The sequence below is a fragment of the Argiope bruennichi genome, chromosome 5 (assembly GCF_947563725.1).
Source record: "Argiope bruennichi chromosome 5, qqArgBrue1.1, whole genome shotgun sequence".
In the NCBI taxonomy this organism is placed as follows: domain Eukaryota; kingdom Metazoa; phylum Arthropoda; class Arachnida; order Araneae; family Araneidae; genus Argiope; species Argiope bruennichi.
The window spans coordinates 124,740,215-124,755,418 of record NC_079155.1 but is presented as its reverse complement, the minus strand read 5'-3'; the positions used below and the strand labels follow the sequence as shown (position 1 = coordinate 124,755,418).

Genomic DNA, 15,204 nt, shown 5'->3' with positions numbered 1-15,204 from the left:
CTCGTATTTTATGCGATGGTGTTCTGTTCATTCAATTGCAATAAAACTTTGACAATTTATTGATTGCATTTGTGGGAAGGTTGCAGACATAGTACTATTATTAGCATTTATTTTGAACATAATAAAATTTACAAACAAATCGTTTCATACGTTTCTATGATTCAACAGTATTTTAAAATAGACAAAAGACAAAACAGTAAATGACACATGTCATACGGAGGTAATCGCACATATATCAAACAAAATAAATTTCGAAGCCAATCAATTGTACGTGAAATGAAATCAGAAATATTTAGTGCAAGCACTAATTTTCTTTCGTTTCATTACTGAACAGTCATCTACACGAGATATTGTTACTCAACGAACACAATATTTTGGCTGCGATGATTCACACAAATTATTCAGAGTTTATCTCACATATGCACATTAGAATTATTATTATTGATGTCGATTAAGATAAGTTATATATATAATGGAAATTCTCCAGTTCAAACAGCAATTTTTCTATTTATTCAATGAATTGATAAATGATATTTCTGTTATAAAGCATATATCACGTTAATTTCTATTTTAAAAAATATTCCCCCTAAACATTCGTCATTTAGTAAACCTACTAGCCAGGCACGTAGAAATAAGTGAATCGAGCTTTTCAAATAAACGAAGAACAGCAAGCCAGCAATGAAGCAGATCATTTATGAATTGCACATTCACATGCTTCAGAATATCAAAATCAAACAAGCAGAAAGAATCGAAAGAGAACATTTATGTGGTAACCACTCACATGCATCATAATCAGAAGACCAACAACCGGCAGGAATCAAGGCAGCTGTTCTCAACAAAAAGTCGAATGGAGAAGATGTGCGCATTCCACACATTCCCATTATTCCTACCAATATGCCTTTTGATTCCAAACAACTGCAGTTTCCCATTCGACTCGCATTCTTGTTGACCAACAACAAGGCACAAGTCAAATCACTTCAAATGGGGACTGAATCTAGAAAATCCATGTTTTTCACATGGCCAGTTGTATATTGATGTTCATGAGTGAAGCAGCCAAAAAATTTATTTGTTTTTGCTGGAAAAACTATAGGGGGGGAAAAAATATAATAAACAAAATGCCATCTGCCCTAAATAAGACAAAAATACTGAAATAATAGGGGCTTTTTTTTTTTAAAGAATTACTACTATTTATACTTCTTTATATATAATTCAATTTCAATGAATGTTTTCACTGTTGACAAGAAGATATATATCATTATTTCTATCATTCCTAATTAAACAAAATAGCTATTTAAAATTTCCAATGATATTTCTAAAATTATTTCTTCTGCAGCAGCAACTTGCTGGGTACCAGCTAGTTCTAAATAAATCCCTCAATCAGAGTAGATACTGCAAACATTTTTTTGTACCTACTGATTGTAGAAATTGCATATTCTATCTTAATGGTCTTTATGTAAAATTTATGACTGATAAAATTCATTGGAATATTTAAACACACACACACACACACAAAAAAAAAAAAAAAAAATGTAATTTCCTGAAACTTAACTAAATGATTTCGGTAACCAGCTGTTTACACTCTATCTAGATATTTAAAATTATCGGAAAATACGAAAAAGAAATTCCCCTGCTATAATGTTTGTACCGATTTTGCAAATTTTTGTACCATACGAAAAATAATTACATTTAAACACATCACAAATAACCACCTGTCCCTACCAATGCCATTTTCGACAGAAATTTCAAACTTGCTTCACTTGGCATCTTGTATGGGAACCAACAAAGCAAATATAGTACTGATTACGACAGTATTTATTTCATATGAAAACTGATAACCTCTAGATATGTTGTGAAGGGTCGGCTGCACTCACCATCTTCAGTTTCAAGTGAAAAATAAAAAATCAGTTTTCCAAATTCAATAACTGAGCTATCATTATTGCATATCCACAATATATTATATAGATATATTTTGCTAAGACATGTTTCATCAAAAGTAGTCAACATGGCATTGTTAATATGGATCATGGAAGATATTAATGAGAATAATTTAATTATCTCAATAAATTTTGAAAAAATACAACTTATTTCAAAAGAGAAAACATTATTTTAAATTATACTTGGACAAAAATAATAGAGTTACAATTCAGTTGAAATTAAATTTTGACATGGAAAAAATGCACAACAGTATTTCCATTGGTTCAAGTTATTGAGTTTGTTATCCAAAACAAGCCTTCAACTTTACGCCTGGATATGTTACTAGACACTAAGTTTAAAATTTAACCCCAACTCTTCATGCTTAAAAAAATTATCGATATGAGGTTTCAATATCAATATATCAATATCAAAAGTTTAAATTAAAAAGTTGTAAACATTAAAAGCAGCAGTATTTTTTTTATTTCATTAGAAAATGAAGGGTGGAAGAGAACAGATGATTCTTGCTGACATATTTAAAGGCCACAAGATGCTATATGAAATAAAAAATTTTGAAATGAGCTCAGTGGTTCTAAATGACAAACTCTGTCATGGGATTTCCCCATAAAAAATACATAAAATTGCAGAGCAGAAGATGACAGGTGATCCTTGATTACATATCAAGAACTTACAAGCTTCCATTTGAAACAAGAATTAGCAAAATCAAATCAGCAATTAGAGTTGGTTTTTCAGTTTTTCCTTGTTATTTTAAATATATATAAAGACATCCTGATGGTATATGGCACTACTACTTTAATCAAATGCTTATAATATAATGATTTTTTTTATAAAATCTAGAAGGCCAAGATGCATTAGCTCTTTATGGCAGGCAGTAGAAAGTAGATGAAAGCATAAACTAAATTAGTTCAATTAAAAATTAAAATTTAGCTAATTGAAAATTAGCCTTTTAGAAAAGTAAAATCCTTCTTGAGTTTACTCTGCAGTAAAACTTATTTAATAATGCCAATATAAAATTAAAAGGTTGATGACAAGGAAACTTAGAACATAAACGTAAAATCACTTTCATAAAAATTTAATTATGAGAAAGTCTATTTACAAAGGGTGTTCAAATGAAGAGGTACGAAACGACACTGTGGGTATAAATGAAGACTTTATTCAAAATATACACCATAGGCTTGAGCACAACGATCCCATTGATTAACGAGCAGAAGGATTAATTGTTCCCAGAATTCCTGTGGCTGTGAACGGGACCCAGTCTTTCACAGCGTCCTTGAGTTTCTGTCCAAGTTGAAGAGGTACATTTTCAGATGTTTTTACAGAGGACCAAACACATGAAAATCGCAGGGCAATATATTTGGACTGTAGGAGGGACGGTTGAGCTGCTCCCACTTGAACTTAACCAGTTCCGCGTGTGTGACCCTGGATACCTGTGGATGCACGTTACCATGGATCAGAACCACACCCTTCGTGAGTAGCCCCGGTCTTTTGTTCTTGATGGACCTGCGTAGTCTTCGGAGTGTCTCATAGTACACATCAGAGTTAATGGTTCTTCTGCATTTCGAGGAAGTCAACAAGTCACATGCATGGCCACGTAAATTGAACAGCGTTCTTTATAAGAGCCTTTGCTCTCTCCTGTCTCGCTACGTTCTCCCTTAGCGGCATAGGCAAATATGTTAATGGTTATGTTGTTACGGTGTTTCGTACATTTTCATTTGAACATCCTTTGTATATTTAAAAAAGTTTTTACATCAAATTTATAATGCAATACAAAGAACATCTTACCAATATTATATGTTTAAATGGTGTTGAAACAAATCAATTACTAAATTATCTTTATTAATAATAAAGAAGAATTTGCAGGTACGTCAAGACATTTCATTAGATCTAGGGCTTTTAAATTTGAACCAAAGTAATTTTTTGTTTGAGGGGGGGGGCGACTAAAATATGCACTTCAAAGTGATTTTTTTAAAATTATTAATTAACCAAAACTGAAGCAAGATTTTAATATTTCCATGCTATAATATACGAAAATATCACAGCACAAATGTAATATTTACACTATTTCCAACTTCAAAAGATAATCTTTTCAATGATAACAAATTTAGTTGAAATAAAATTTTGTTTAACTTTCATAACTTAATTTTTTTTTAATTTAAAGATGTTTTAAAATATATTTTGCAACCTACTGTCATTGCAATAATGAAACCAGATTATTTTCACTATTGCTTTCTAATATTTTTCATGGGTGTTTCATTGTTGAAGAAATGAAGATTTAGATTATCTTTTCATGTTAAATAAGTTAATGTTTAAAGCACCTTTAAGTTAAAAAAAAAAAGAAGAAGAAAGAAAGAAACTGAGGCAATTACAATTAGTGTTTAACTTCAGAAGTAAGATATGACGAAAAAAATTAAATTTAGGCATTTTTAAATACAGTTGGTCTTTCCTGTAATATAACTGCAGGTATAAAAATAGCTGTTAGCTTGATTTGATTTCTCGTTGCAGCATACTGAATTTTTTTTTATTTAACTAAAGAAATTTTAATGGAATAATCTGATATATTATGCCATTCATGAAACTTCACTGTTGAATGTTTATTCTTTCTATCCCTTTGCTTTTTACACATATTTTGAAACAGCACACATATTATTAAAAGTTTAGACACTTAAAAATTAAATTCCTCAAACTGAAAATTTAATAATGGGATAGCACAATGAAAAGTGCATAAGATTTTCAAAATAGTATGAGTACATGACTATTAATATCTATCTATTTATTAAAAATACCCAGCTGAGAAAGCCATTAAAACTAAGTCCATAATTCAAATCTAAAGAATTATTGGATGTGAACAATTGAAAATGTTCACATCCAATAATCTCTAACAGCCAGATATTTAATGTCAAATGCAACTAATATTTTATAAAACTAAAGGAAGAAAGGATCAGGAGTTATAATATGTACTTGATATCTTCTACTCTAATAGCACTCAATCTTGATCTTGGTGTCCTCTTCCCAAAAGAGTAGATGCGAGAAGGGTTAAAACATATTTGATCACAGTTCATGAAATAGGCCGATTGACAATTCACTGGTGGATTTTTCATGAGATCTATACCATCGTTCTCATTTTCAACAAGAATTTTTCTCTCGATCTGAGCCTAAAAGAAAAATTTCGAATTTGTCAACAAGCTTCCGATATAAAATCCAATAAGAAAGTAAGACACTTAATATTTTAAACTCAAAAAATTAAGATTTTTATTAATGACTTTCACTTTAGAAATTTAGTTTTTTTACAAAATTTCAATAAATGTCCAGATTAATTATACTCTTTTAAAAATTATATTCTTAACTTTAGCTTATCAAAAATTATAATAAGATTAAAAATTGGCAATAACACTATTTCTGTAATTGGATGAAGCAAATTTTTTTATGTTTCTACTTATTAAAATATTGTTTAAATATGTGTTTTCTTCAAAAATTAAATTTTCTGATTATTCCTTTAATGCAGATATCTAACTGTTTAAAAAAAATCATTAAAAATGCCTTTTATTTCTTTAATAACTTAATTCTTATGATCTTTAGAAGGGATCTATTTGGAATTAAATTTCAGTTGATAAAGACTGTGTTTCTAGTTTACTGCCATAAGAAAACATATGTTGCATTTACTGCACCAAGCAAATACTTCTTTGAATGGATGATCAATAAGACAAACACTGGCAACTTTCGAAAAAAATTAATTTCCATGCCTACTTTTTATCAAGAAAAATTATATAAATCTTTTACTACACAAATAACAATTAATAATACACACACAAAAAAAAAAAATACTTAAAGAGCATTTCAAGTTTTACTCTATTGGGTGACTTTTTTTAACGTATTAAGGAATTAAATTATTTGATAAACAAAAATTTTAAATTAATTAGTAATTTAGAGAGTTCAGACCTAAGTAAACTAAAAATGACTTATACTTATTTACATATTTAAGAAAATTTTATCAAAATGGTGTTTGAATAAATGTCCACAAAATGCACAACATTCAGCAATTTTAAGAGAAAATAAAATTTACACAAAAGTATAACAAGGATTATTATACTATACAAAATTTTTCCAGACAAAAAAGAGCATAAATAAGTGACATAACAGGTAAAAATATCAAAGTGTAAAATATAATAAACATAATATGAATTTAAAAATATAATGTAGGAGAAGAAATAACCAATTCAGAATCATATGTCATATTAAAACAATAATCATTTGATATTTTATTTTTGTTGCGACTGTCTCTTTTTCTCAAATAATACAAAGCCTACAGCTAGGAATTAAATATCAGTAGGTAGGAATTTCTACTGACTTCTTGCAGAGCAAACTAGTGAGTGGATCAATGTGGGTAACTCAGATCCATTACCCACATCGATCCCCCTCACCCAAAGAGATAGGGATGTTTATTTGAAATTTTAATTATTTTTGCATGTGCTGAAAATGACAATCATGTTATTTGGAAAATGAGCTTTAATAATAAAATCCATTGTTTTTATGAAAGCTGGCCATCTTGATAAATACTATAAACATGGATATGCAGCTCCCTCGCATTTTGTTTGTTTGTTTGTTTCACATACCTAACACACACATACTATAAACTTATGAGCCTTTTCAAGAGTCAATAATTCTAATAATATTTTTGAATAAATTTACCAAAAATAGCAAACAAAAATTATAATTAATAGTATTCTGGCATCAAATATTGTAAATAAATAAGTTCATACAATAAAAGCTATCTTTGCTATTTTGGATATTAAAATTTAATGAATATTAATTTTAACAGCCAAAGAAAGGATTCAATGAACGTGGGGAAGAGGACTATAGTAGAGGAAGAGGAAATATAGATTTATAGTTTAGCCATATTTCTTCAAGAATATTTTTCTTTGCTAACAAAATTCTGTGCATTATTTTTTAGTTATCTATATTTCAAATTAAAAAAAAAATCATTTATGTGTCATCAAAAGTTGAATTTCTAAATTTTTTTATTTATTTATTTTTATTATTTTTTTAATTTTTTGCTGAGTGTCTATAAGAAATATGTATGTTATCATGCATACTACATTTTTTAAATATATTATATAAAAAAATGAATTTTAAAGTAAACAATTATGAGAGTTGTAGCTAACTATATCAAGTATTAATTTTTAAACACAAACCTGATCAATTAAACAGTTGGCAACCAGGTGATTGTTTATTGTAAGCATATCTAAAACTGTAGGAAAGTTAGACAGTGCTCTTCCATACTGGACATCAAACATCTAAGAAAAGAAAACTGTTAAAGTAACAGAGTTCAATCACATTTCAGTGAATCTCTTAAAGTAATAAAGTATATTTTAAAACATTAAATATATTTCATTCAATGTGGACAAAATCGTGAAACCTTTAATTTTTTAAATTTAAATATATATAATAAGCTTATTTTATTACACTTGTAAGGAAATATCATTTGTTTCTACAATAATCAGCTTTAAAAAAAATCCAAACAGATTCATTGTAAGTTGAACAAAACAAAAGCAATAAAACAATACTATGTACAAAATACTTCTATTGCCTATGATTTATGCTACATACCACAATTAGATTTGAGAAAAAAGAAAAAATGTGTCCTTCCCTCCCCCTAAAATATTTGCAGAATTCAAATGAGTAAACTGTGCTCTAAAACTGAGAACATTTGCTATAAAACATTTGGAAACATTAGCTATAAAAAAAATTATAAAGGCTGTTGCATAGAATACATAAATGATATTAAGCATAAGGAGCATTTATAATGTAAGTAGTAACATGAATCCACATACAGTTGAATAATTAAATACAGAGCTTGAAATATTCTATATAGATATTATAAAGAACATATAAAAGAATATATTCAAAATGAGTTAATTAAAAAAAATTGACAAGAAAACGATTTAAATAGCCATATAAACTTCTCTACTAATAATTATGGTACATGTGTGTCATGATTTGACACTTTACAGACCAGATTATTGGCTTGAAATTACCAAACTTGCCAAAAATTTAATTTAGAGGGTAAAAACATGCATCTATGGGTGATTTTTTTTTTAATTTTCTGCAATAACATTATTTATAATTAATTTTCAAAAAATAGGTTAAAAGCATAGCCATAACACCATACATTTTATGCAAAATACAGATAAAATTTAACCGTTATGAGCATGCTCATCAAACCTCAGCACAGAATGAAAGCTTATGATGTTGCTGCAAGGATCCAGTAATCATCCAGCAGATATTAAGTTTTAAAAAATTAAAGTGGGATAGAGGATAACACAGACTGGAAAAAGAATCTTTCTCAAAAATTAGAGCTACTTACAACAAGTGTGAACAAAGATGTTTTAAAATCAATAAAGGAGGATATTATTCAAAGACACCCAAGCACAGGTGAATACCTATCAAACTTTAAGTACTCTATCATTCCATGGATTTGGATGATGCAGAACCTACCCTTAAATTAGATCCGGAAGTCCCAAGAAGAATCTTGCACTGATGTCAATATGATATTATTCTGTTGGGCAACCTGCTTTGTGAGGGTGCATTAAAGTAGGTTGAGGATACATATCAACCAGAAGTCAGATGTGATCTGAATCTGGTACATATAAACTTATACCAATAAACAAAAATTTATTACTGTTTGTGCACGGGCAATAAAATGAATAAAATATATATGACGCTGCTAGCTTGTAAATTTTAAAATGATGAAAATATTTATAAATATGTGCATATATTCTAAGTTACTTTTTATAAACAATCATAACATTAATTTAATTCAATATTCCCACAAAATTAATTTATAATTTATTCATACTAATATCTAAAAAAAAAACCAAAATAAAAAGTTTTCAATTAAAATGCTATTTTAAGAAATTAATTAATCACAAATTAGCAATTAGGCTCTTTAATTTTTCTCTCAAAGATTTTCTAAAAATATAGGAAAATAAATTTATGCGAAGATTAAAGTTTTTTTAGGAAAGAATTAAAAATTGCATGAATAAGTGCAGAAAAATAATAAATACAAAAATAAGAATCTATTATTTTATAACTAAAATCTATGTTTACTCATATACAGCTAAAATTACACAAAATATTTGATCCACACATAAATGAATCAAAATTAATTTATTTCTTTTAAACCTACATATATTAATCCAACAAAATAATTATCCTTCAATCTTTTATTTTGGTAAGAATAATTTACAAAATAAACATGGTAATATAACAACATGAATATATAGACCAAAATGCTTATTTTCTTCAAATGGGAAATTTAGGAAATAATAATAATAATAATGAAATTTTTCTATAGAGTTCAAACAAAAAAATTACACAATATAATGAGTTTACAAATCAATGGAAATTTAACTTCTTTACTCATATAGCAATATATATATATATAACTTTTTAAAAAAATTATTAAGTATATGTCTTATAAGCTGCATTTGTTTCAGAAACTTGATATAGTTTTTGAAAAATGCATAAACTGCAGTATAAGCAAATCATTTCTTACCATAATTAAAGTTTCATCAAATTTACAATTCTGATGGTGGGAGAGATATAAAGAAAAAAACTAACCAAATTGGAACTCACTTCAATTTCAATTCAAATGATAGTATTTCAACTTGAATAAATCAGGGTTGCAACTCAAATCCAGGAGGGGGAAAAAATCCCGGTGTTTCCCTATATGTATATTCGAGAATCGAGGAAATGCCAAAATAAGCATTCATTCACTCGTTATAATGCAGTATGAATTTAAGGAGTGGAAAAAGCAAGGAAAGGAAGCAACAATTTAATATTTACATACAAAAAAATTTTCTTATTTAATATTTAGAATTTGGCAAGACAACATTTTTATATTAAGGGAGGATTATTACCTCTCATGCTCTTTAATTGTATGTAACATAAAATTAAGGACTCGAATGAAATAAAAGGCAAAACATTTTTATTATCATGATACATAACATTTAATGACGACTTAACAAAAAAACATTACAAAGCAAAATTACTTTATTTATTCATTTTTGCCAATTCATGTATTTGAGAATCAGTTTCTGTAGAGCTTTCAGTTATCATTTTCATACGGTACATTTTTAACTATTTTAGTTTCAGTGGACATACGTGAAAATACTTTCGATATTCATTGAAGGAATTAAAGGGTGAATATGATGCAATAAGTTTAAATGTCCATAAAAGTCATGTTTTAAATTAATGTTCTTGAACTAAGTTCGAAATCAGTATATTTACGGACATTAAGTTTGATGCTTTCGGACTTGACATATTACCTTCTCCTTCATTTCTTTAGATATTCATATTAATTATGATTTTTTTTAACTGATACACAATTTTGTTCCCTTTTTTTTTAGCATGACCAATAAGTATCCATTTTCCCATATTACTTAGGCTTATTATTTTCCTACAAAACAAGCAGCAAGCAACAAACAGATTTTGGGGGCCTTCTCGAACCCTTTCAGCAAATTCAGGGGGTTATTTTTTTTATCTGTCCAATTTGTATTAAATACAGATTTTGAGCAGCTCATTCTTTTTTTAAAATTCTCCAATCTGCTATGAATAAGCTCAAAATTTCTCAAGTGATAAACAAACCATTCAATAAACTCCTGTGTAAGTGAATAAATATTATTGTTATGTGTCCACAGATTCCAGCCAGAGAAATGTATTCTGACCTTTGGCATAGTTGCAGAAGTCTCATGCATGCACACTAACAAAAATCCAGGAAAATTATGGAAAAAGAACAATTATCTCACAAATCGAAACTGGATTGGTCTATACAGAAAAAAAGGGGGGGGGGGAGAGAATAGAAAAGATTCAAGTTCCTGCATTACACAGTTGTGAATGTTATTGTTTCGTTTTTGGAGCAATGACTACAATCTTTTATTCTTGCAATCTTTAGAGATCAGCATTTTTTTAGATGGGAAAAATATAACTAAGAGATTTAAAATTCCTGAATTTTCAAGGTTTTTTTAAATCTCCTCTTGGATGGTTTACTGACTCTATAATTATTGACAACATTTTGATTAATATATTTGAATATTACTAACAATAAATAATTCATAAAGTAGAATAATTATCATTAGAAAAAGATACATGAGTTGATCGGTGGAGGAATAGCTGTTTTGTGGTACAACTTCCATGTAAGCTAGAGCTTATGTTTAATTTTTTTTTTTTTTTTTTTACTTAAAAAGTAATAATTCTTATGAAAACAATTTTCATAAAATCGGCTTCTCTAACAAGACATTTATTAGAATGTAAAAATTGAAAATTTTCAATGCACTGAGGGATTTCATAATGCAGAGAGAAGAACTGGATCTTAGCTAGCCATGTATAATGTAAAAGCAAAAAAGGCATTTCTCAGTTTATTTATCACAAGAACTCCTCCAAAACACTGGACAATAGCTAAAAGAATTTGCACATGTGGTTTTAATGCACATTTCTAGATCAACTGTGTTATTTTTAACTTTAAAAACTAATTCATTTTTAACATATTTAATTGAAATAACAAAAAATTAACCCAATATTGAACGTTTTTACTTTGTTTCTATTATTAACTTCTGAAATAATTAATTTCATGAAAGTTATTTAATCATTTTAAAGAACTAATATTGTCTTCTGTAGTATCAATTCAATCCTTAATCAAGTCTCTCTTTAATTTTTAGAAATGTTTCCAATTTATTTTAAATACAACTTGTAACAATGCTTCAATTTGTTGTAATTAAATCCAAATCAATTTTATTGCTTTACCAAATCCTTAGCTCTTCTTTTTCTTTATATCTTTTTCCTCTCCCCTATCTTTCAATATTCTCTTTTTTACACTGTTACAGTAAAAATACTATTTTCTTAATTTCTAATTTTAATGATTTCCACTAATTCTTAAACAATCCTTATCAAAATATAAGATCATTCAAAACTACCAAGCTCCATCTTTCTGAAAGAAAAGGACTGCAAGAGAAAAGAAAATTTAATGTTGTATTTTTCTGGTCAATAACTAAAGGAAGATAATAGCGTTTCAGATCACTGCAATAAAAACAAACAATATGAAAATTCTGTTTTTCCTATATTAATGGTAAGTAGAAGAAAATAGAAACCCAAGAGTTAAAAATCTTGTGTCATGTGGTTCAATTTTGTGTCAGGGAGTTGAGCAGCCAGGTAAACGGTTGGATGACACAGAAAAGAGAGAATGAAAATAAGAAATATAGCAGCAAATAAATAAATAATAAAAAAAAGTTTTATTAAATTTAAAATATTGTAAGTACATAGACTTGAAAATATTGTTATTACAAGATATATCAATAGCAGTATCAGACAAAACTGGCATTCCTTAATCTAACATGCATTTTCAGCATAATCAACTGACTTACATGCATATATAATTATCCAGATTTTTTAAAATCTATAACTCAAAGTATTTTCTTATTCAACTTAGCTATAAAATATATAAAGATATTAATACAAAATTGTGAAATATCAAAGTCTTGATATTACTCCAATTTTATCAATAAACCTTCTTCAGAAAAATAATGATTTTTTAATAAATCTGAAAATAACAAATATTGGATATTCAAACTTACTTGTGATTCATACTGACTGATAATTATTGAAGGTGGTTTTGAATAAAATTTTCTAAGAATATCTCTCAGTACTTGGGAGTCTTGATGATTATCAACACAAAAACTGTTCAACAATGAACTGTTAACTGCAAATTCAACAGCAGCTGCCCACCTAGGGTCTTTTACTTCCATATATACACCTATTCATTAAGGAGGAAAATAAGAATAAATTCAACACTAATGAAATAATATTATCAATAACTTTGTGGTGTTCTATAATTCTTATGTTTTTGCATTATCATTCTTGATATATTTGTTCAGAATTCTTACAAATCTTTGTTTTCCTGTTGAAAAAATGCTTAAAATTATTTTTAAAAACTAATTAAATATAACAAAATTGCACTGCATAAAAAATTAATATTATTGAAAAGATGATATATAAATCATTTTTGTACTACAATATTTGTAGTAGCTATTGCAGAAAAATGCCAAAATTTTGAATTTAAAGTATTGCTCTGAAATGCTTATTCCAGCCTACCAAGAGCTACCAAATATGAGCCAGATTCGCTAGCTCTAGATCAAACCATCCAGCTTATAGAGCACCAGCACACCTTCATCATACATAAAGATGCAAGATCAAATGTCACCAAAATCTTGAAAAATTATTAGCTTGCAAAGAGCTGACCATATAAAGAAACTATTAGCAATGTACTGATGAAATCAAAAATAGATTTTCAACACAAAACTAGAATCAACAGGATGTATACAGATTTGGATGACCATGCATGTATAAAGAATTAATCATTCACTGCATAACTAGAGAAATGTCAGATTTAGAATCTAAAGGAATACCATAATTGTCCAAGAACATTAGTGAAATGCTTACATTAAGCAACATGCATCTCTTATATCAACAGAAATGTCTAATGTTGTGTATACTATAGTCCTTCATATGACAAATGTGTTCTTAAATGGCAGATTAAATACCCTCTAGTAGAAGTAGCAGCATTAAGAGGTATAGACTGCAAACTTTTGCTTTTGCAACACAAAAACTGACATTTTTCCCCCAATCCTTTCAGTGAACAACATATTATTGTATATGCAGCAATTTGTAAATAATTTATTTTTTTTAGGTCACAGCTTTTTTTTTTTTTTTATCACTTAAAGTAAGAAAAGACACATGCACATAGATAAAATTATAATTTAAATGTTCATTAGAAAAATATATTTACACTTTTATATTATAGAAATCTTTTTAATATAACTCTGATTTAAATAAAATGTATTGAACACTATAAACTAACAGACCATATTTTAAATTGCAACAGCATTTTGTATCAACAAAATACCACAGATAAGACTTCTCTAATTACCAAAATACTGGAACATCAGATTCTTTCAATCTGTAAGATTGATATGGAACTCAGCAATTTGCGTGACAAAATAATGCTTAAAGTTGCAAGAAAAGAATTTTAATGAAAGTAAGATTTGCAAGAGTTCGAATCCATTTTCTTAAATCAGAGTTTGCATCTTTTTAAGAAATTGTTGAGTTGTTTAAATCAAATCAATCACATAAGTAACACTCCCACCTTTTGAATTTGAGCTTTAAAACTTAAAATAAAAGTCTATAATTAAAGATTATATCTCTTGACAGTCTTGATTTAACGTCCACATCTTTATTTCCTAGATGCAGGTTTCCCAACTGTTTGGTTGGGTATTTTAATATTTTAAAAAATGAAGAGTTTCTTGGCTTTTTTTGACTGCTTAAACAGTTTTTTCTTGCAGTTTTTAAAAATTATTGATGAATAAGCTCTGCAGAAACTGTATATATTTAAAGAGAATGCAAAATTTCATCCTTAGAGGTTTTCACTTTAACAAGACAAATAACACCATCCATACTGGGAAATATTTCAGTAATTTTTTTTCTAAAGACCAGAACAGTCTTTTAAAATATGCATTCTCTGCCAGCACTATTTCCATTTTAATTCCATGAATATCCTGAATTTCCTTTGTATTTTGTATTAAATGAACCAAGCATTCCAACCTGAAATGTTTACAAAGGTTTTCATGAAGTCTCATTCCATACAGATATCTTTCTTGCAGACTGGCAGATGCGAAATTGTCAAAATCAGACATACCATATTCTTTTGTTTCTTATATAAATATGGAAGGTGTCAAAGGTTCAAGATCATCATTGATGGACACATATGTGACAAGTCTAAAGTTGACGACACTTTCACACTCGCACACGAAAAACTCGAAGATAATTTTTCTTCATGCTTCTCTTGAGTAAATCTTTAACCAAGGAGATAAGATGCTCCCACCATCCACCCACCAAAGAGGTGAATAAGGTATAAATTTCCAAATTATTCTTTTTGTAACTCCGTCAGCATTACCTTATCCCAGTCAACCATCTGCAAAAGGTGTTTGGCTCTTACAAAGTTGTAATTATTATCTGAAATAGATGAATGTTGGTTACCCCGACAAATTATGAATCACCTGAGTTCACAAAAATTATCAGTCAACAAATACAAGACAAGATGTATTGCTCTGAAAATCTTGCAAGTAAATAAAACTATTCACAATTTATTTCTACTTTTCAAAAATACTAGAGTGGCTAGATCAATTCTCATCATTTCAAACATGGCAAAATCTTTGATCATTGTTC

General features: G+C 28.1%; 1 protein-coding gene across 2 annotated transcripts in view; it reads right to left on the bottom strand.

Moving 5' to 3' along the window:
* LOC129968725 (structural maintenance of chromosomes protein 6-like) overlaps positions 1-15,204 on the bottom strand; it is a 91,131-nt gene that overhangs the window by 22,484 nt on the left and 53,443 nt on the right. For both annotated transcript variants that reach the window (XM_056082907.1, XM_056082906.1), the window contains 3 exons: positions 12,558-12,736; positions 7,122-7,223; positions 4,891-5,084 (listed from right to left, as the gene is read on the bottom strand). In XM_056082907.1, coding sequence (XP_055938882.1) covers positions 4,891-5,084; positions 7,122-7,223; positions 12,558-12,736 — 475 coding nt within the window. The remainder of the gene's footprint in view (positions 1-4,890; positions 5,085-7,121; positions 7,224-12,557; positions 12,737-15,204) is intronic.